Below are 22,984 nucleotides of genomic sequence, written 5' to 3' on the forward strand. Positions count from 1 at the left end.
CTATTGTTTCAATATGTTCACTGCACATATTACATAGATTTGTGTTGGATAGGTTGCACTTAAAAAGATATTTATTTGTAGCTATAATTCTCTGGATGTATTTATATTAAAAATTTCTCAGTGTGCTATCAGTAGTTGATTTATATGGCATGACAAATATTTGTTTCCAATTTAGTTCTTTTTTTCCAAGAAGGTTTTGCCATTTAGTTTGAGCTTTAGAGATTTCGGCAGGGGTTTTAATTTGTAAAATATTTTGTTCGTTTTGTTTTGTTTTGCAATTATGTTTTCTATGAATGTTTTTTGAGTACATGGTGTGTTATTTGTATTGGTAGCAGCTTTGATATGTATAGGTATACTTTTAATCAATGTGTAGTACATTAGGAAATTACTGTTAGGTATTCCGAATATGTAGCAAAGGTTATCAAAATAATAGAAGTCGGTTATTCTGTAGTCGTACAATTGATCTACATATTTTATGTTTCGTTCGAACCAATCTTTATAGAAAAACGTTTTATTGTTAGAAGTTATGTCTTTATTGTTCCATAGAATGATTTTCCTGTCTATTTTGGTTTCTAAATTATGAGTAACTCTACACCATGCCGATAGAACATTCAATAGAAATATGTTTTTGGTTGAAATTTCATCCAAGATATTATTGTCGATATTACATTCAAAAAGTAAGGAGTCACCATATTTTTTAAGAATTTTCTGGTAGAATAATTTCCATTTACTCGTATTGGTATTATCCAAATATCTTTTAACCCAACTGCATTTGATTGCATTCAGGAATGAATCTATATCAGTTAGTCTGATACCTCCATATTCTACTGATTGAATTAATTGAGTTCGTTTAATTTTATCAGGTTTACCGTCCCATATGAAATTAAATATTTCTGATTTTATATCTTCAATAATATCATTTGGTGGGTTTGGGGGAACTGTTAGTGTATAAATTAATATAGGAAGTGCAAACGTTTATAACACGGTGTTTTTTCCGATTAGTGTAAGTTTACGATGCTGCCATGATTTTAAACAATTTTTAAATTTTTGTAATTTAGGCAATATGTTTTTTTAGAATTGTTTCATTTTCATTGTTTGTAAAGGTTATTCCTAACGTTGTTGCTTCATCTGATGTCCAGTTGAATTTCATTTCTTTTTTAAGATGAATATTACTTTGTTTGAATTTACCAACTCGTTGCACAATGCATTTAGTTTTGTTTAGTTTAAGACCCGATGCCGTTCCAAAAAGTGTTAGCGATTCTATAAGATCATTAAATGAGTCACTACTGCCATTTAAGAAGTAATTTGCGTCGTCAGCAAATAGGGACTGTTTAATTTCTTCGTCAGGTTCAAGCGATATTCCCTTAATATGTTTATTTGATTGGATTTAGTATGATAGATACTCGATGAATATAATAAATAGCGAGGATGAAAGTGGACATCCTTGTCTTACCCCTCGTTCGATGTTAAAACTGTTTGAGAAAAAGTCATTTTTAATAATTATACTGTTACTATCGGTATAAAATAGTTTAACCCATTTAATTAGACTTCCACCGAAATTCATATTTTCTAAGCAAGAGAACATAAACGAGTGGTCTTGTGAATCGAAAGCCTTTTCGGAATCTGCAAAGAAAATGAGGCCAGAATTGTTCGGTTGGTTGACATAATTTATGCATTCTTGTATCAGACGTACGTTTTCACCAATGTAACGTCCTTTTATGAAACCAGGTTGAGATCTTGCGATGATTGATGGTAATATTTTTTTTAAATTCTGTTTGATATACTTTTAGTTGCAATTTTATAATCATTGTTTAGTAAACTAATCGGGCACCAGTTTGCTAAGGATTTTAAGTTTTTTCCAGGTTTTGGAATGAGTGATATTATACCTTGTTTTTGTAGCGTAGTTTAGTTTTCGTTGTTAAATGAATAGTTAAGTGAATTAATTAAATGTGTTTTAATATCATTCCAGAATATTATATAGAATTCGATTGTGATGCCATCAGATCCTGGACTTTTGTTATTTTGCATCTCTTTAAGTGCTAATCCACATTCATATTCATTAAGTAATCCGTCGCACAGCAGTTTTTCCTCTTGATTTAAAGCATGATGTGTATTTTTAAATAAGGTGTTATTTTCAACATGTTTTCGTTTATAAAGGGTTTCGAAAAATAAACGTTGTTCTTCTAGTATTTGAGTTCTGTTTGTTATATCTTCGCCATTTACTACTAATTTGAGTATAGTTTTTTGTTTACTTAATAGTCTAATCTACAGAATATTGTTGGTTTTGTGTTTGAGTGCCAGGTGAATTTGCTTTTGTTTGGATATACTGTACGCCAGATGTCTATCATATGGTAGTTTTCAATTATGTTATTTAAAATGTTTCTATTTTTAGGATGAGTATAAAGGTTTCCCTTCTTTTTATCTAATAATGGGTTAAGAACAGTATTGAAATCACCACCGACTATGATGTTTTTATCTTGGTTATTAATTATAAAGGATTGTAATGTTTCGTAAAAAGTGGAAACATCTGTATTAGGGCCGTAAACGTTGATTAATGTTAATTTTGTTTCGTGTATTTTGATATCTATACTTGCTAGTCTGCCAATTATTATTTCGTTAAAGCTATCGATTGTGATTACTATATTATTTTTAATCAGAAAGGCAATGCCTTGTTTAATAGTATGTTGTCCACTGATATAGATGTCTCTGTCCCATTCATCTTTTAAGGTTTGTGCTAAAGTATGTGTCAAGTGACTTTCTTGTTACAGGCATTTTTTTTTTTCGTCTAACCATTTGAAGATTTTTATGCGTTTGTCTCTATTGTTTAGCCCTTTAACATTTAAAGTACATATTTTAATCATTTAAAGAGGTTGATGGTGATGTAAATGATAATTTGTTTATGTTTTTATCCAGTTGCTTTCTATTTTTTAAACACAAGATGTCCATACATACAAACAAAAAAAGAAAACAAAATTATGGATACAAAAATATGAATATTCCGATATTATACAAAACGGAAGTAATATAAATTGAAAAACAAAAAATCTAACATAAGCAAGAGGTTTTGGTAGGCAAGTACCAGGTTTTTACATCAGCAAAATGTAAACAAGAAAAGACACAAATAAAACAACAGCGAGCCATTCCGCCTGTTACGGAGAAAAAAATTCTTTAATTACACTGGCATTGAACACATTGATATTATGACGTCAAAATTCAAAACAAGAAAATGCTCTTATTACACTGACCCTGAAACATATTTTGTCGTCAAAATTCAAACAAGAGAAAGTTCTTATTACACTAATATTTAACATATTATGACGTCAAAATTCAGACAAGAAAAAGCTCTTATTACACTGACTTTTAACATATTTTGACAAAAAGAAGATTTTATTAAACTGACCCTGGACATATAATGGCGTCAAAATTAAAACAAGAAAAAGCTCTAATTATACTGACATTGAACATATTATAACTTATGACGACAAAAATTCATAACAGGAAAAAATAGCACTTATTACACAGACATTGAACATATTATGACGTCAAGATTCAAAACAAGAAAAAGCACTTATTACACAGACATTGAGCATATTATGACGTCAAGATTGAAACAGTAGACGTCAAAATATAAACAAGACAAGAGAATGATGTGTTTGTCAATGCCCCCAAATGCGCCGCTTTGATTTTTTTTATCTTTGACCTTGAAGGTTTACCTTGACCTTGACCTTTCACCACTCAACATTTACAGCTCTATGAGATACACATGCATGCCAAATATCGAGTTGCTCTCTTCAATATTGCAAAAATTTGACCTTTGACCTTGACCCTTGATCTTGAGGATGAACTTGACATTGACCTTTCAACACTCAAAAAAGAGCAGCTCCATGAGATACATAAACATGCCAAATATCAAGTAGCTATCTTCAATATTGCAAAAATTGACCTTTGACTTTGACCTTTGACCTTTAGGATAAACTTGACCTTGACCTTTCTCCACTCAAAATATGCAGCTCCATGAGATACACATGCATGCCAAATATCAAGTTGCTATCTTCAGTATTGCAAACTTTGACCTTTGACCTTGGCCTTTTACCTTGAAGATGAACTTGACATTGACCTTTCACCACTCAAAATGTGCATCTCTATGAGATACACACGCATACCAAATATCAAGTTGCTATCTTCAATATTGCAAAATTTGACGTTTGACCTTGACCTTTGACCTTGAAGGATGAACTTGACCTTGACCTTTTACTACTCAAAATGTGCAGCTCCATGAGATACACATGCATGCAAATATCAAGTTGCTATTTTCAATATTGCAAAATTTTACCTTTGACATTTAAGGATGAACTTGACCTTTACTTTTCATCACTCAAAATGTGCAGCTCCATGAGATGCACAAGCATTCCAAATATCAAGTTGCTATCTTCAATATTTAAAAAGTGATTGCCAATGTTAAAGATTTTGGACGGACGGATGCCATATATTTGAAATTTGACCTTGAAGGATGACCTTAACTTTGACCTTTCACCTTTAAAAAATTGCAGCTCCATGAGATACACACGCATGCCAAACGTCAAGCTGCTATTTTCAATATTTAAAAAGTTAAGGCCAATGGTAAAGTTTATGGACGGACGGACAGACGCCATATATTTGACATTTGACCTTGAAGGGTGACCTTTACGTTCACCTTTCACCACTCAAAAAGTGCAGCTCCATGAGATACTCATGTATGCCAAATATCGAGTTGCTATCTTCAATATCTAAAAAGTTATGGCCAATGTTAAAGTTTTCGAACGGACGGAATATTTGACATTTGACCTTGAATAATGACCTTGACATTCACCTTTCACCACTCAAAATGTGCAGCTTAGAATAATATAAGTACATGTATAGTGAACATCACTTAGTTCATAACATATCAGGTTTACATTATGCAATAGTGAGTAGGGAAACATATTAATAAGCATCCTAAGCACACAATAAATGTACATGTTTTTTAATATAAGCTCGAGTAAGGAGTAAATATTAGTTTGAGTAAAAGTAATACAGTAATGTTGTTTTAGTAGAGACCTTTTTAAAAAAAAAAAAAAACGTAAAACAATTAAAAGCACAGAGCAATACTAACAATATGACTTGATTTAAGTTCTTGATATTTACGCCAGATATACTTTTTAGGCAATTACTACAATTGATAGTTGAGGCGGACATACGTCTAAGCAAGAATAGAGCTAAAGATTATATAAAACATCCATCATTAGTAAATATCATTTATGCTTGGGTAATTTAACATACTCATATTGAATTGTTTGTACATGAAGACATGAAATATGCATTTGGTTTCTTATGTTTGTGTTATTATTTTAAAAAAAGAAAGACAGTGAGGCCGAGGCAAACATCTTTTTTCATAAAAAGATGCAACACGGCCACTGCTTTTTTGTAAAGGAAAAATGCCTTCCTAAAAGAGATGATGTTTCTTTCTTCAGCGAAAAAACGTAAACTGAAGAAAAAACCCACAACATTACTATACTCTTTTAGGTGTTAAAAGTAATGTTAAACCAAATTTATGTTTTCGTAAAGTCCCCAAAGTTTTTGCTCCATGGTATTTTATAGTGCGCAATGCATGTAACATTTTTCTAGATTGTACTCTTATCTCATTAAGTCAAGCACTGTAAACCTTATTGATCGGCTTCAATAGAAACGGGTTCCCCGTGCAACTCGCGCAATAATCTTTATTTATTGACGTGTCAGTCCAATGCGAGTTCAAAGTAAAGTATACAAAAAAGTAGCGTTAACAACCTAAACATTTTTACAATATCAAACTTTTACAGCACATTATCGTTTTTGGTTATTAAGCACCTTTTGTATGAAGTGTACAAAAATAGCGTAAACAATGTAATTTTTACTCTATCAACACTTTAAGAAAATGTAGTTTGAGGTATCAATGTTACTTTTTTGGCCACGGTAGATCAAGCCAGTGCTGATAGTCCTCCCATTCTACGCGATGAACCACGTCTCTTGCGTCTTTGCAGGAGATGGCACCGTTCCTGGACCAGACACTTAACTTCGTCCGACATTTTCCGTTTCACGCTCATAAACACTTCATGATTTAAGGGGGTTAGATCCTCACGTACAAACATGCCTTTCGCACGAAGAAGTTTGCTTTGCCTCAGCACGCGGTTACGCGTCATACGTGATTTGAAGCGTAAGATTATATGTGTCTTGTTCTGTGAAAGCTGATCATAATGCATGTGCGTAAAGTGTCGTCCCAGATTAGCCTGTGCAGTCCGCACAGGCTAATCAGGGACGACACTTATCGCCTAAACTTGATTTTCGGTAAGGAGGGACTTCCTTGAAACTAAAAATACCATTAAAGCGGAAAGTATCGTCCCTGATTAGCCTGTGCGGACTGCACAGGCTAATCTGGGACGACACTTTACGCACAAGCATTAAGCCCAGTTTTCTCAGAACAAGACACATATCTTTCTTGCCATTTGGACTCCTTTTCAGTCGGTGGGCGATGTCAACGTCTTCCATAGTAATGGTCTCCTTGGTGATGCTATTAATTTTGGCAATGGAGATTTTAGTGGTTTCCTCTGCTGATTTAACTAAAGGCGTTCCGTTGGGGTCAATTTCTGAGGATGAATGTTCTATTCCACTTAGAATTATATTATTGCTTCGGCTATATTGGTTAGAGTCATTTTCTGATCTTCTTCTGTTGTTTTCCTGGTTCGCTAATTCAGTTTTCAGTTTTGCGTTTTCTTCCGACTGTAGATTTACTTGCGACTTCAGGTTTTTGACATTTTTCTTCAGTGTATCGTTTTCAATCTCCTCCTCAAATAGTCTTGCCTCTAAAATTTCAATTTGTTTTGTACACGATGTTAATAAACGTTCTTTAAGTTTATCGAAGAGATCGTTCACTAAGATTTTCAGCCTTTCGTCGTCTCTTTCTATTATATCTTTCACCTTATCGTTCATCTTGTTGATTGATTTGTCGACGTTTGAAACAATATTCGACAATTTTGAGTTAATGTCTTTCAATTGTTTTTTTATGTCAGCGATTTCACTTTTACGCGTATTTTCTTCGCCGCTGCTTATTTCAATTGATGCAGCACGATCACCTGAAGACTGCTTTTTAGACAGTTCAGGCTCAATCGAGTCCGTTTCTAGTTCACTAACGCTACCCGTCGAGTTGATTTCTTTTTAACGTTTTTTGTCATGTTTGCCCTTTGTTGACATTTTCGTGGTACTGATCTTTTTTGGGAAGTATAGATAGAGTGGTCGAACGTGACCTTTATGATTTAAATAAGCATCGATAGTGAAATGGTCTAGCTTCAATGAACATGGTGTCCAATATGGCTGCGTTCATATAAAAAAAATTAAATTATTTAACACATTGTTTGTCAAAATTATAATGTTTTCCTGGCACCTGCCTGTAAGTTAGATAACATAAAGTTCACATGCTCACTTTTACTCACTTTATTTTACTATCCAGAATCCTTTTTTTAATATGCAATCACTAAAAAAACAAAATCACTTATTTCTCAGAGTATTGAAAAAAAAACGTCGGCCACAGTTGACCCGGAAGAAGAATGAAAAAGATACTGGTATAACCATTATCTATGATTTTGTGTTATAACCCCCAAATAACCATTATCTATGATGTTGTGTTATAACCCCAAAATAACCATTATCCATGATTTTGTGTTGTATCCTCCAAATATTTCATAGTTCATTTTTTTTACATTGGTTTCCTTTTTTTACTGGCATTCGTGTGCAGTTTTCATTAATGGAACAGAACTGTGTAGGTTTTAAAAAATCTGCTTCATCTTGTAAGCGTAATTTCATATTTTTCTCAATTTCACGGGGATATGATTCTGAACTTATTCTTACGTTGCTCATTTACGATAGGGGTGGAGTACTCATTGATAAGAAAACACTGTAAAAGTTTTAATGTGTTTACGAACCCCCCACTCTCTCAAACATATATTTCATGGGGATAATAAAAACAAAAAAATGGTTACAATAAAACAGCATATTTATTTAAACTAAAATGTCTACATCAAAACAAAAAGTTAACATAAAACAAAAATAAAATAATTTGATTCTACTGGGGCTTGAACCTTGGGCCTCTCACATGTGAAGCGAGCGTGTAACCACTACACTACGGAACCGCTTGAAAAATCACCTTCTAACTAAGATATTAATAAGCTATTAATAGTCGGTTTAAATGTAAACCCGGAAGTTTAAACGCTGGATAGTGAGCGGAGTTAAAGGTCCATACCAAAGGGTCCATACAACTGGCAAGATACGGGTCAGGTCTGCGGCCATCTATATGTGGTTCTTAAAAAAATCTTTAGGAGGACTTGATAGTAATGTGACTGGGGTGCTGTGATGATGCTCCTCATTAATAAGCGGCTGCTTCCTTATCAAGACTCATTATTACAATTATTAATACGTGTCACGCTTCGCGCTCTATAGTACCTTTATTAGTAACTAGGTGGTTGCTAGGATAGTGGAACAAAGAAGTTTTGTTTTTATACAAAACCAGAAAGTTTCACCGGTTCGCATATTTGCCCAGTCCCTGTGATCTTTTATTATTGCCCAGTCCCTGTGATCAGTTATTAATTAAAAGAATTAGCTTTGCATTATTGGCAATAAATGTCGTAGTAAATGTAAAAGTCACAAATACAATACTTATTTACACTAATTTACACAAAAATCACCACTATGCAAGATATTCTGACAACAAAAATATATACATTGATCCGTAAAATAACTTCTCCTCCCATAAGCGAAAAAAAACGTAAAAAAACGTAAACGTATACTAGTCGCCGCACTTCAGTGAGACGCCAATAACACTAGCGATGCGCATCACATGATAATGCATACAAAGATTGTTACTGTGATCTTACCCTTTAAGTATGCCCGAAATGCTCTATGTTCATGATGCTTAATGGTGAGGTATTCTGCTCAGCCACTCAATGAAAATTACTGTAGATGTTAAAAGGGGCGTATCGATTTTAAGTGACTACAACACAAGAAGTCAATATTAAAGCGAGATTATACGATTTTGTCAAATATTTATTAATTTATATAAAATGTGTAAAAAAAACTTATCAAACATGTATTTTAATATAAATTAAAATAAAAATGCAAAATAAGCCAGATATTTAATTCTGAAATCAAAAAAGGCTGTACAGTCGAATTGACAGCATGTATATCATGCATGTACGATATGAATATTAATTTAGTTTAACGGTTATTTTAAATTTCTGCAACAATATCTATTCATACGACACACGAACACTAACTAAAAAGACGAATGCTTCGGTTATCATATAAAATATGTACGAATAATCTCGGGGCGCTACTTTGTTTGTCTTTGCTGCATTTTATGAAATTCGTATTAATTCTATAATTTTTCTTGCCTATTTTGTGTAATTATAACATATTTTATCAATATATTAAAATGTAACATATATACACAATCGTATATTCTCGCTTTAAGTGTCGTGAATCAATACTGAATAGGACCGAATATTTTGTATAGGTAACAAGAAATATCTTTAAAAAAAAGATATACGGCGTTGATTGTGGTTGCAGTTAATGAAAGGTACTTCAATGAATGAGATCAAAGATAGCGAATGTTTTTTTCTGTGCAGTTCTTAGCTGCAGCAAACGCAGTACGGGATGATACGCGGAGTTTTCGCGGCTTTTCAGGATCCTAGGCATTTTACATTATTACATATTGCTGGTCATAAACGTATAGATACAAAACAGAAAACCAAAAGAAGAATCGAAGTGAAATTAAAACATATGAGTCAACCGGCCACACGCGAAGTATCCGTATATATTTTAAATATTTATACGCGCGTTCTTCGAACAAACCTGTTTTAGTGGTTTGTCTGGCGTTGCTATTTGATTCGATTTTTAACAGTATCGAGAATCATTGCGCTCATGCTTAATTCATTAGTCAATAATCTCAATATGATGGCATAATTCTTGTTAAATCAATTAAAAATAATATTTATCATGGTATTGTTGTAAAACACATTAAGAATCCATTATTGACATACCATATGATATCGTTGGATATCTTCATTTAACATCTGTCTGGTTTAAAGAAAATTCCAGTTCACCTAATTCACCCTATAGCGTCTTTATTATGTAACGATTATTTTCCTGGCCGCGAACTCCGATCAGCACATAGGGTAGAGACGCAGCGATGACCTGTATGTAAACTCTGACATTCACACACAGTGGCCGCAAATTGACCCGATATACCTCGCGAGTTGAAATGCAATGCATTAAAGTGAGTCTTCGCTTCCACTGCTCTCTATACTTTAACATGTTAACATGTTGACAGGAATATGGAAGTTAGTAATAAATATGAGAAAATAGCCTTTAAGTGCAAACGTTCTGGCGCTGAAAATCTTCTGAAAATAAAAGGTGGACGCACAAACTGTATTGATGTCGAGATTGAGTGTAAAACTGTTCTATCTATTAAGCCTTTTCATTAGATATAAATTGTTTCATGCTGAACACGCAGTAAAACAGTGTTACAAAGACGCGGACATGTTTCCAATGTTCTGGTCGTATTCTCAAATCAGCCAATGCAGTCAATGAAGTGTATTCATCTGTACTTGGCCGCGGGAAGTTTTATTTGAATTCTATTGGACGCTAACAAAGGTCAGGCTAAGGTGAAAAGCTGGCTTAATACAGCTTACGCCGAAAAAACATGACTCACAGAAATGTGTGAGTGGTTGGGGGAGCATGTACATGCGGCATGTGTGTATGTGTGTGGGGGTGGGGGGCATGCGGCGTGTGTGGGGGGACATGTACATGAGGCGTGTCATGTGTGGGGGACATGTACATGCGGCGTGTGTGTGTGGGGGGGGGGCATGTACATGCGGCTTGGGTGTGGGGGCATGATCATGCTCCGTGTCATATGTTTGGGGGACATGTACATGCTGCGTGTCATGTGTGTTGGGGGCATGGACATGCGGCGTGTCATGTGTGTTGGGGGCATGGACATGCGGCGTGTTATGTGTGTTGGGGGCATGGCCTTGCAGCGTGTCATGTGTGAGTGGGCATGTTTATGCGGCGTGTAGTGTGAGGGGGATATGTACATGCGGCGTGTCATGTGTGGGTATGGGAACATGTACATGCAGTGTGTCATGCATGTTGGGGGGGCATGTTCATACGGCGTGTCGTGTGTGGGGGACATGTACATCCAGTGTGTCATGTGTGTGGGGAATATGTACATGCGGCGTGTAATGTGTGTGGGAGAAATGTGCATGGGGCGTGTCATGTTTGGGTGTGGGAACATGTACATGCGGCGTGTCATTTGTGTGGAGGGCGTGTACATGCGGTGTGTCATGTGTGTGTGGGGGGGGGACATGTACTTGCGGTGTGTCATGTGTGGGGGGGGTACTTGTACATGCGGCGTGTCAATTTTTTTGGGGGGACATGTACATGCGGCGTGTCATGTTTTGGGGGGACATGTACATGCGGTGTCTTATGTGTGCGTGGGGGGTACATTTACATGCGGCGTGACATGCGTGTGTGGGGGAACATGTACATGCTGCGTCTCGCGTGTGTGTGTGTGTGGGGGGGGAACATGTACATGCGTCATGTCCTGTGTGTAGGTGTGCATGAACATGCGGCGTGTAATGTTTGTCGGGAAATGTACATGTGGCGTGTCATGTGTGTGTGGGGGGGGGACATGTACAAGCGGCGTGTTATGTGTGTGTGGCGGGCATGTACATGCTGCGTGTCATGTTTGTGGTGGGGGTGAACATGCGGCGTGTCATGTGAATGGGGAACATGTACATGCGGCTAGTCATGTGTGGATGGACAAGGACATGCGGCGTGTCATGTGTGTGGGGGCATGTACATGCGGCTAGTCATGTGTGGGGGGACATGTACATGCGGCGTGTCGTGTGAATTGGGGATATGTACATACGGCGTGTCATGTGAGTGGGGGGCATGTACCTGCGGCTTGTCATGTGTGTGGGGGACATGTACATGCGGCGTGTCATGTTTGTGTGGGACATGTACATGCGGCCTGTCATATATGTGTGTGTGGGGGGGGTGCGGGGGGTGGGCATGTGCATGCGGCGTGTCATGTGTGTGTGGGGGGGGGTTATTTACATGTGGCGTGTCATGTGTGTGGGGGGCATGTACATGCAGCGTGTCATATGTGTGGGAGGCATATACATGCGGCGTGCCATCTGTGTGTGTCTGAGGCATAAACATGCGACGTGTCATGTGTGTGTGGGGCATGTTCTTGCGGCATGTCATGTGTTTGGGAGGCATGTACATGCGGCGTGTCATGTGTGTGGGGGGCATATTCTTTCGGCGTGATATGTGTGTGGGAGGCATGTACATACGGCATGTCATGTTTGTGGGCGGACATGTTCATGCGGCGTGTGATGTTTGTGGTTGAACATGTACATGCGGCGTGGCATGTGTGTGGGGACATGTACATGCGGCGAGTCATGTGTGTAGGGACATGTACATGCTGCGTGTCAGGTGTGGGTGTTGGACATGTAAATGCGGCTTGTCATGTGTGTGGGGGGCATTAACATGCTGCGTCTCATGTTTGGGGACAGCAAGAGTTGTCCCCCTTTTTAAGAAAAATGATAAATGTGATGTTGGCAATTATCGCCCTGTGTCCATACTCAGTATCATATCTAAGGTTTTTGAAAGGGTTGTTTATGACCAAATAGAATCCTATCTCAATGAAAAAGAAATATTATACAAGTTTCAGTCTGGTTTCAGAAAAAGATTTTCAACTGACACTTGTCTCATTCACTTGTCTGATTATATTAAATTTGAAATGGATAAAGGTCACTTTATAGGCATAGTATTACTGGACCTACAGAAAGCGTTCGATACTGTTGATCATTCTACCCTTATTATGAAACTTGAAGCCTTAGGCCTTAGTCAAGGTATTCTGCGTTGGTTCATGTCATATTTATCTGATAGGCAACAACTTTTGATGTGCCTGGTATCTTCTCACAGCCTTGTATGATTACATGTGGTGTCCCACAAGGGTCCATACTCGGTCCCCTTTTGTTTTTAATTTATATTAATGACATGTCCGCAGTGGTCAAAAACAAATTGTTACTATATGCGGATGATTCTGCTATTTTGGTTTCTGGGAAAAATAGGTCAACTATTGAAAAAAAATTGGCAGAAGATCTTGAAACTGTTAGCCATTGGTTAGTTGATAATAAATTGTCTCTGCATCTTGATAAAACTGAATCTATCATATTTGGGTCTAAGCAGAAACTTAAGCAAAATAAGGATCTTCATATTGCATGTAATGGCCAGGTTATTAATTCAACTTCATCAGTAAAATATTTAGGTGCCACCCTTGATCAACATTTAACCGGTGAATCCATGGTTACTTCAATCATCAAAAAGGCAAATGCCAGGTTAAAATTTATGTACAGGAAACAAGCATTTCTTACAGTCCACACTAAAAGACTTTTGGTTTCTTCACTTATCCAGTGCCACTTTGACTATGCGTGTTCCTTCTGGTTTCATGGATTAAATAAATATTGGAAGGATAAGCTCCAGATCACCCAAAACAAATTGGTCAGATTTGTTCTCAATCTAGAACCCAGGTCTCATATCAGCAACCAACATTTTGTTTCTTTAAACTGGTTGCCGGTTTCCAAAAGAGTGGAACAAATTACACTATGTCATGTATTCAAAATTAAGCATGGTCTTTCTCCAAGCTACATGAGTCAAAACTTTGTAACTCAGGATTCTGTTCATTCTTATAGAACTAGGTCTAGTGAACATGGGTCATTTGTGCCTCCAAAGGTTAAAAGTTTTGGGATTAAGTCGTTTGCTTACCTAGGATGTAAGTAATGGAACATGTTACCTCCACATATAAGGAGTATTCCCACTTTCGATACTTTTAAAGGAGCGGTTAAGAACCACTTTTTAGAATGATGATTATTGTCCTATTTATTCATGTTTTGTATTCAACTCCTAACTAGTCCCAAGAGTAATGTGATATTATTTTATTTGTAACGTTGTGCTTTTAGTCTGAGATAGCTACATAGATCAGTTACTATAAGGTATTTCTTTTTTATCTTGTTACATTGTCATAATCAATTGAGCAACAGCATAGTTGAGTCATTTTTATAAATACCTTTGTTCTTTTATATTGTAATGATTCTTTTTATTTTGTTTTCATGGTCCATGCCTCTCTATGTCAGACCACCATCAGTAGAAAGGACCACAATGGAAACAAGAGATTATCATCTCTTTTTTGTGTCATCCTTGATATTGATGCTTACTGACATGGTTCATCACACAGCATTTCATTAATAACATATTTTAAATGTTGTTAAATTTTAATGAATGTATGTGTTGTTGTATTATGTTATGTTGCTCACTATCGAAATAAATCTATCTATCTAACATGCGGCGTGTCATCCGTGTGGGGGACATGTACATGCGGCGAGTCATGTTTGTGGGGGGCATGTACTAGTACATGCAGCCTGTCATTTGGGGGGGGGCATTAACATGCGGCGTCTCATGTTTGGGGACATGTACATGCGGCGTGTCATCTGTGTGGGGGAATATACATGCAACTTGCTATGTGTGTGGGGGACATGTACATGCGGCGTGTCATCTGTGTGGGGGGACATGTACATGTGGCGTGTCATGCGGCGTGTCATGCGGCGTGTCATGTTTGTGGGGGAATGAACATGCTGCGTATCATGTTTGTGAGTGTGTGTAAGGGGGCATGTATATGCGGCGTGAGATGTGTGTTGCGGCATGTGCATGCTGCGTGTCATGTGTTTGTGGGTTATTAACATGCGGCTTGTCATGTGTGTGGGAGGCATGTACATGCGGCGTGTCATGTGTGGGGGTCATGCGGCGTGTGATGTGTGTGGGGGCATGTACATGCGGCTTGTCCTGTGTGGGGGCATGTACATGCGGCTTGTCCTGTTTGTTTTTTTTTTTGGGGGGGGGGGCATTTACATGCGGCGTGTCATTTGTGTTAGGGGTATGTACATGCGGTGTGGCATGTGTTTTGGGGGAATGTTCATGCGGCTTGTCATGTGTGTTGGGGACATGTATATGCGGCGTGTCATGTGTGGGGGGGGGACATGTGCATGCAGCGTGTCATGTGTGTGGGGGTACATGTACATGCGGCGTGTCATGTGTGTTGGGGTACATGAACTTGTGGCGTGTCACGTGTGTGGGGGGTACATGTACATGCGGCGTGTCATGTGTGTGGGGGTACATGTACATGCGGCGTGTCATGTGTGTGGGTGTGTTGAGGGCATCTTTATGCGGCGTGTCATGTTTGTGGGGGACATGTACATTCTGCGAATCATGTCTGTCGGGGGCATGTACATGCGGCGTATCATGTGTGTTGGGAAATGTATTTGCGGCGTGTCATGTGAGTGTGGGGACATGTACATGCGGTACGGCATGTGTTCTGGGGAATGTTCATGCGGCTTGTCATGTGTGTCGGGGACATGTACATGCGGCGTGTCATGTGTGAGGCGGATATGTACATGCAGCGTGTCATGTGTGTGGGGGCATGTACTTGCGGTGTGTCATGTGTGTGTGGACATGCACATGCGGCGTGGCATGTGTTTTGGGGAATGTTCATGCGGCTTGTCATGTGTGTTTCGGGACATGCACATGCGGTGTGTCATGTGGGAGGGGCACATGTACATGCAGCGTGTTATGTGTGTGTGGGTGGGGGGGACCTGTACATGCGGCGTGTTATGTGTGTGGGTGGCATGTACATGCGCCGTGTCATGTGTGTGCGGCATGTGCATGTTGCGTGTCATGTGTTTGTGGGTTATTAACATGCGGCTTGTCATGTGTGTGTGGGAGGCATGTACATGCGGCGTGTCATGTGTGGGGGTATATAAACATTCGGCTTGTCATTTGTGTGTGTGTGGGGGGGCTTGTACATGCGACGTGTCATATGTGGTGGGCATGTTCAAGCAGCGTGTAATGTGTGTGAAGGGCATTTGTATGCGGCGTCATGTTTGTGGGGCGGGGGGCATGTATATGCGGCTTGTCATGTGTGGGTGGGGGGGGGGCATGTACATGCGGCGTGTCATATGTTTTGGGGGCATGTACATGCGGCGTATCGTGTGTAGGGGACATGTACATGCGGCGCGTCATGTTTGTGGCGGATATGTACATGTTGCGTGTCATGTGTGGGGGGCATGTACCTGCGGCGTGTCATGTGTGTTGGGGGACATGTAAATGCTGCCTGTCATGTTTGTTGAGGACATCTACATGCGGCGTGTCATACGTGTGTGGAGATATGTATATGCGGCATTTCATGTGTGTGTGTGTGGGGGGGGACATGTACATGCTGCGTGTCATGTGTGTGTGTGTGGGACTTGTAAATGCGGCGTGTCATGTTTGAGGGGGGGGGGGCATGTACATGCGGCGTTTCATGTGTGTTGGGGGCATGTACATGCGGCATTTCATGTATGTGGGGGACATGTACATGCGGCGTTTCATATGTTTTTGTGGCATGTACATGCGACGTATCGTGTGTAGGGGACAGGTACATGCGGCGTGTCATGTTTGTGGAGGATATGTACATGTTGCGTGTCATGTGTGGGGGGCATGTACCTGCGGCGTGTCATCTGTGTTGGGGGACATGTACATGCGGCGTTTCATGTATTTGGGGGGACATGTACATGCGACGTGTCATGTGTGTGGGGGAGGGGGGAGGGACATGAACTTGCGGCGTGTCATGTGTGTGGCGGTGTGGAACAAGCATATTGCACATGCGTATAGTGTAGTTTGGTCTTAGTTCAGCCTGAAGAATCCTCACATGCTGATCGTCTACAATTGAATTGCCATTAGAAAGCGTTCTTTGAAACAATAATTTATAATCTCATCAGGGCTTCACTTAAGAGCTTATAGCAAAAGTTTCTCGACACACGCCTCACATGTATTTTCAAGTATGTTTATTTATTTTCTGTTATTCTTTGATCCTATATCCGTCAAGTGCAGAAGTATAAGAAATTATTGTGTGCTAACGTCTTATTCACAAGTTGATAAATATATTTATTATATTTTTTCATGCAATAATGGTTCACTTCACAAAATTGAAGCCTATTATTTGCTGTTCTATCTGTCGTGCTATTTCCGTCCAATGCTGATTTATTCTCTGTTATTCTCTCCCGTCATTTATGTCGATTGCAGAAGTGTTTTTGTGTCACACTATATCAAGGGTGCAGGATCACCGGGTATTTAAGGTTTTTTAGGGGTAAACACACGTGCTTGACAGAATGTAAACACACCGTTAAGAACTTTATTTTTGCAAATATCTCAACTCAAATACATTTGCAGTTTGGGTCGGTATCTTAAGATTTAATAACAAAAATCTTTGATACGTCTGCAATCGGAACCAAAATTTCACGATGCTTATGAATGCAGTACACATCAAATGTTTGACCAAGAACACAGGCTTATTAAATAAAGTGACTCTGATGTATTTCACATTGCCATAAGCAGCATAAAAAATGTCTGTATGCACTAGTTGAAATTCTTAAGAACATTTGTTTTAAAAGTTATTTGAAAAAAAAAACACCACTTATTGGTGTGTTCACATCCATTTACGTTCAATTGTGAGCCTGCTCTCTTATATATATTTAATGCACGAGTGAATGCCTACAATTATTCTCGGTTATTCTTCCATGCTATGTTCATCAAATAAACAGTTGGATTCTTTCATGTATTCTCCGTTATTCCCTCATATTTTATCCGTCCATTTCACATGCGAATACCTACAAGTATTATGTGTAACTATCATATGCTATAGATGTACATAGTATATTAATATTATACATTATTTTCATTTTTAATTCGACTTTTCGAAGAAAAATGAGAGCTATACTTCTCGCTCCGGCGTCGGGGTCGGCGTCGCCGTTGGTTAAAGTTTTTTATAAAGTCAAATAACTCTAACACTATCAAAGATAATTAATTCAAACTTGGAATACTTCTTTATGGCAACAAGATAATTATGTAGATCAAGGTGCATAACTCTGTCAGCATTATTTTTAGAGTTATGCCCCTTTTTATACTTAGAAAATTGAAAATTGTGTTAAGTTTTGTGTAAAGGTTATTCCTAAAGTATCGAAGCTATTGCTTTCATACTTGCAAAACATACTAACTTTCATAAGGGGACTTTGCAGGCAAAGTTATGTAACTCTAACTGGCATTTTGACAGAATTATGGGCCCTTTATACTTAGAAAATTGAAAATTTGGTTAAGTTTTGTGTATTAGTCCATTGAACTCCTAAAGTATCATATCTTTTGCTTTCAGACTTGAAACACTCGCTTACTATCATGAGGGGATTGTACAGGACAAGTTGCATAACTCTGGTTGGCATTTTGATGGAATTATGTCCCTTTTTGACTTAGTAACTTTTAATATTTTGTTAAATTTTGTGTTTAGATACACTTTACTTCTAAAGTATCAAGGCTATTGGTTTCAAACTTCAAATACTTTCTTGATATCATGAGGGTACTGTACCTGGCAAGTTGAATTTGACCTTGACCTTTGAATGACCTTGAATCTCAAGGTCAAATAAATAAACTTTGCTTTAATTGCCATAACGTCTTTATTAAGAATCAAGTTTGATTCATACTTTGACAAAACAACTCTTACCTGACATACCACATTGGACTTAACCCTAACACGAATCCCCCACGCCCCACCTCAGAATCCCCCCCCCCCCGAAAAAAAAATAAATATTTGTTATTCTTTTTTTTTCTTATTTTTGAAATATTATCTCATAAATGACCACACCCAAATTATTCCCCCTCCCCCCCTCCCCCCCCCCACACACACACTCACAAAAAAAATCCTTTTTTAAACATGGTAAAAAAAACACAATTATTTATTTTTATTAATTTATTTTTGAAAGACCGTCCAACCATCCCACCCAAGCGATTGCTATCAAACTTGAAATATAATCTTATTAGTTTGTTTTATTTCTTTACAGATGTTCAATTGATTGTGGAAAATATGCCTGAACTCAAAATCGTCTATAATGTACCACTTCTTTAAAGCATAAGCGATCAATATATTTCAATCATGGTCCTCTTCCAATATGACTATATTACATTGACCTCATTGAATATGAACAATTTCCCCACGATGGCTTACGTTATGCTGTCAAGCACTCGAAAAGTCTAGCGCGCTGTCTTCTGTCAGCTCTTGTTCTCTGTCCCTCTCTCATGCTATTCCCGTATACTGCACAGGTGGATACGTACGAGTGGATGAGCATATCCGATAGCTGCGGTCCAGACAGACCCACTTGCATGAAACTGGACTTCATAGAGCAACCGGATCTTCCGGATCCCGATAAGCCGGTTCCCCCAGCAGGCGGTCAAATTCCACTGGAGACATTGGCACAGGCTATCGTGAAGCAGTTCCGTTTGAAGAACGCAAACTACATGTACAACGTCATGATGCTTCCGCATGGCGGCGACTTCCGATTTGACACGGAGTACGAATGGGAAAAGCAGTACCGGAACTTGAAGATATTCATGAAATACGTCAACGAGCGCAAGGATTTTAACGTTCAGATGCGGTTTGGTACGCTGAAGGACTTCTTTCTTGAAGTTGGTCGGCAGACCGAAAAATATGGTCTAAACTACCCAGTGGTCACCGGAGACTTTTACTCGTACACTGAAAACCAGGAATACTGGACCGGGTACTTCACCACGCGCCAGTTTGACAAGCGTCTAGGTAGAGAGGTTCTGGAGAGTCTTCGGAGCGCGGAGATTTTCGCCGCCATCGCCATCAGCGGGCAAGTTGACGGTAATGTAAGGCAGAAAATTATGAGGGATCTTGTGCTCGCGCGCAAAAATCTCGGCATTTTTCAGCACCACGATGCCATTACGGGAACCTCCAAAGAGCATGTGGCGCACAACTATGAACTCCTGCTAACGTCAGCGTTTACGTCAACGCAGCGCGTGCTAGCTTCCGCTGTGCAGCTGCTGCTTAGTGGTGATGGTGCAAAATCAAAAATGGCCGATCTCATGCCGAGCGAGGCCTTCTGAGAATCAGCTTACTAGACAGGTTGTAGTGCCGATTTATCAAGCCGAGACCCAGGTTTTTCTAGTGAACTCACTGACTCAGTCAAGGCGCGAGCTGGTAAGTCTGCTGGTTCCTGTATCCAATATTTCAATAACTGACAACGATAACAACGAGGTCAAGTTTGACATTTATCAGACTGCAAGCGGGACATTCAGAATAAACTTTGTGCTGGATTTTCCACCATTAGGATTAGTTATTTTGAAGATTAAACAGAGCAATAAAAAACGAGACAAAATAAAAAAAAACAGCGTGAAACTAGAAAGGAACAATATAAAAATGCAAGAAACGGATAAATTACAGATGACATTTGAAAACTTGCTCATGAACGTGACGTTCTCATTAATAACCGGAACACCAGAGCGATTGTGCTACCACGGGAAACAGTTTTGCGCACGCATGCAAATTGTTTGGCGCTGGTTCCAAGAACAGGGTGGTGCATACGCATAAATTACCAACGGAAACAATATGCCGGTAACCACTGATGGCATGACGGTAAATCCATATGGGGTTCATACACGTGTGGCATAGAGGTCACAAGAGGTTTCTTTTCCTACAATATGACATTGACCTTAGTGCACTCTGCTCCGGGTCAAGCTTTTAAGGTTACTGTGTTAAGTGACATTTCGAAGGCAGCGGGAAGAGTGGGAAATTTTGCCTTGAGGGTAAAAACTGACATTAAAAATGAATTATTCTTCGTTGACTCTGCAGAACTTCAAATGATGGGGCGAAAGTTTAGAAAAAGTTAACCTTTTGATGGGAATATTTATCCGATGTCTTCCATGGCAATTTTGGAAGATGGGCACGCACGATTAGTCGTTCATTAGTAGTGAGTAGCACTTCCAGAGAAATTGATCTTATGTTGGACAGAGTGGCAATGAGGCCTGAAATGGATCTTCCCGAGCTGGTGAAAGACAATAAGCCAACGTTGACAACGTTTTTTATGGAAATGTTACCTAGCAGCATTGACCATTCCTACTATCAATAGCATATTTTTGAATGACCTTTTACAGCACCCTATTTACGCATTCTCATCTCAGGAAAATGGTCATGTAGCCAGCAGAGAGAGATCATTTCTGCATCGTAAAATGTCATGTGACTTTGTTTAAGCTAACGTTAAAAATCTTGTATATTCCGACGATAACGTGCATGATGGGTTGTCCGTAACCGTCTTCAAACGTGCATACGGTTGCCATGGCAATCTAACAGAATTATTTTGCCCGGTAAATAACGAGGCGGAAATAATCCCGGAAGCTATATTTACCCCTCTCAACGTTCGCCAGATTTATGACGTCCGGGAAATGTTCCTTGCCCATTTAAAGGAAAAGCGGAAGCTACGATCGAATGAAAGAGTGCGCATGCGTGCGATGGACATGAAGACATTCCATTTACGCAGCAGGGAATAATTTAAAACGGGTCGACTTACATACCATATCATATTGTTTAATCGTCGATTGTAATTTCAATAAATCTTTTGTTTATGGAATCTCAGATAAATTTATTTTAAACGCCATATTTTTGTATATTGTTGTTCATAAATGTGTACCATGTTTATAACATTTAATCTGTTAAGTTTAGTTGTATAGTATTTAAGTGTCTGTAAAGCATGACGTAGATATAAATATATAAATATATATATATATATATATATATATATATATATATATATATATATATATATATATATATATATATATATATATATATATATATATATATTTATATATTTATGCAAGCGAAAGGAAAATTAAACTTCTTCGCCACCCGATACGACTGGGGTTAGTGTCCTCAAGATAATGTATGTTAAAACAGAACGGGCCGTTTCATACATCATACATTTTCGCAAAACTGATTTTTTTTTAATCTTAGCAATTTAATATGTTTTAAATTTCTTTTTTTTTTCTTGCTGTTATTTTACGCATATTTGTTTAGCATTATTTTAACGCCTGCATATTTGTTTAGCATCATTTTTACGCATGCGTATTTGTTTAGCATTATTTTTTACGCATGCGTGTTGTTTTGCATTATTTTTACGCATGCATATATGTTCAGCATTATTTTTACGCATGCGTATTTGTTTTGCATTATTTTCACGCATGCGTATTTTTTTAGCATTATTTTTACTCGTGCGTATTTGTTTAGCATTATTTTTACACCTGCATATTTGTTTAGCATTTTTTTACGTATGCGTATTTGTGAAGCATCATTTTTACGCATGCGTATTTGTTTAGCATTATTTTTTCGCCTGTATACTTGTTGAGCATTATTGCTTTATTATTAACGAGAATCAGGTGCTTATGTTGCAAATTAACTTTCAGGTCCGTGAACAGATTTATGCAGTTCTCCACAATAATCAGCCTTTTAAGCGTGCATCATTTTCACAATCAAATCATATAGTGTTCATAAAATCAAATTTAACATAATGTGCAATGTTGTTGTTTTTTTCAAATTTAAAAATAACAACAAGAATTGAATCGGAGATCAATAGTTCTTATTTGCATGCGGCTTAAAAGAATTGCCTGTAACGTGCCATAAAACCTCAGAAAATGTCATAAGGTTTCCAACATTAATCACGGTCGTTGTCAAGAAACATCATGGCGTAAGAAATATTCTATTCTAACGTAAACTTAAAGTATATGTTATCAGTGTTAGTTTATTTGTTAGTTTTTTTCCGCTTTTATGACATTTTGCGTTTAAATGAAGTCTCTTCTTAGCAAAAATTCAATTTATTTAAGCAAGCGAAAGGAAAATTAAACTTCCTCGCCGACCTATACGACTGGGGTTAGTGTCCTCAAGATAATGTATGTTAAAACAGAACGGGCCTTTTCATACATCATACGTTTTCGCAAAACTGATTTT

The 22,984-nt window shown here is 38.1% G+C and overlaps 4 protein-coding genes across 4 annotated transcripts in view; 2 read left to right on the forward strand and 2 right to left on the reverse strand.

The window, feature by feature from the left end:
* LOC127841266 (zinc finger protein 26-like) overlaps positions 1-22,984 on the forward strand; it is a 231,740-nt gene that overhangs the window by 65,944 nt on the left and 142,812 nt on the right. The gene's annotated exons all lie outside the window — the stretch shown is intronic.
* LOC127841267 (galactocerebrosidase-like) overlaps positions 1-22,984 on the reverse strand; it is a 247,916-nt gene that overhangs the window by 47,661 nt on the left and 177,271 nt on the right. The window lies entirely within an intron of this gene.
* LOC127841268 (galactocerebrosidase-like) overlaps positions 1-22,984 on the reverse strand; it is a 241,069-nt gene that overhangs the window by 47,661 nt on the left and 170,424 nt on the right. The window lies entirely within an intron of this gene.
* LOC127840611 (alpha-mannosidase 2x-like) lies at positions 19,264-20,091 on the forward strand. The gene has a single exon (XM_052369019.1). It carries the CDS (start codon positions 19,264-19,266, stop codon positions 20,089-20,091), a length of 828 nt encoding a protein of 275 aa, XP_052224979.1.

Source organism: Dreissena polymorpha, chromosome 8 (genome assembly GCF_020536995.1).
Source record: "Dreissena polymorpha isolate Duluth1 chromosome 8, UMN_Dpol_1.0, whole genome shotgun sequence".
Lineage (NCBI taxonomy): Eukaryota > Metazoa > Mollusca > Bivalvia > Myida > Dreissenidae > Dreissena > Dreissena polymorpha.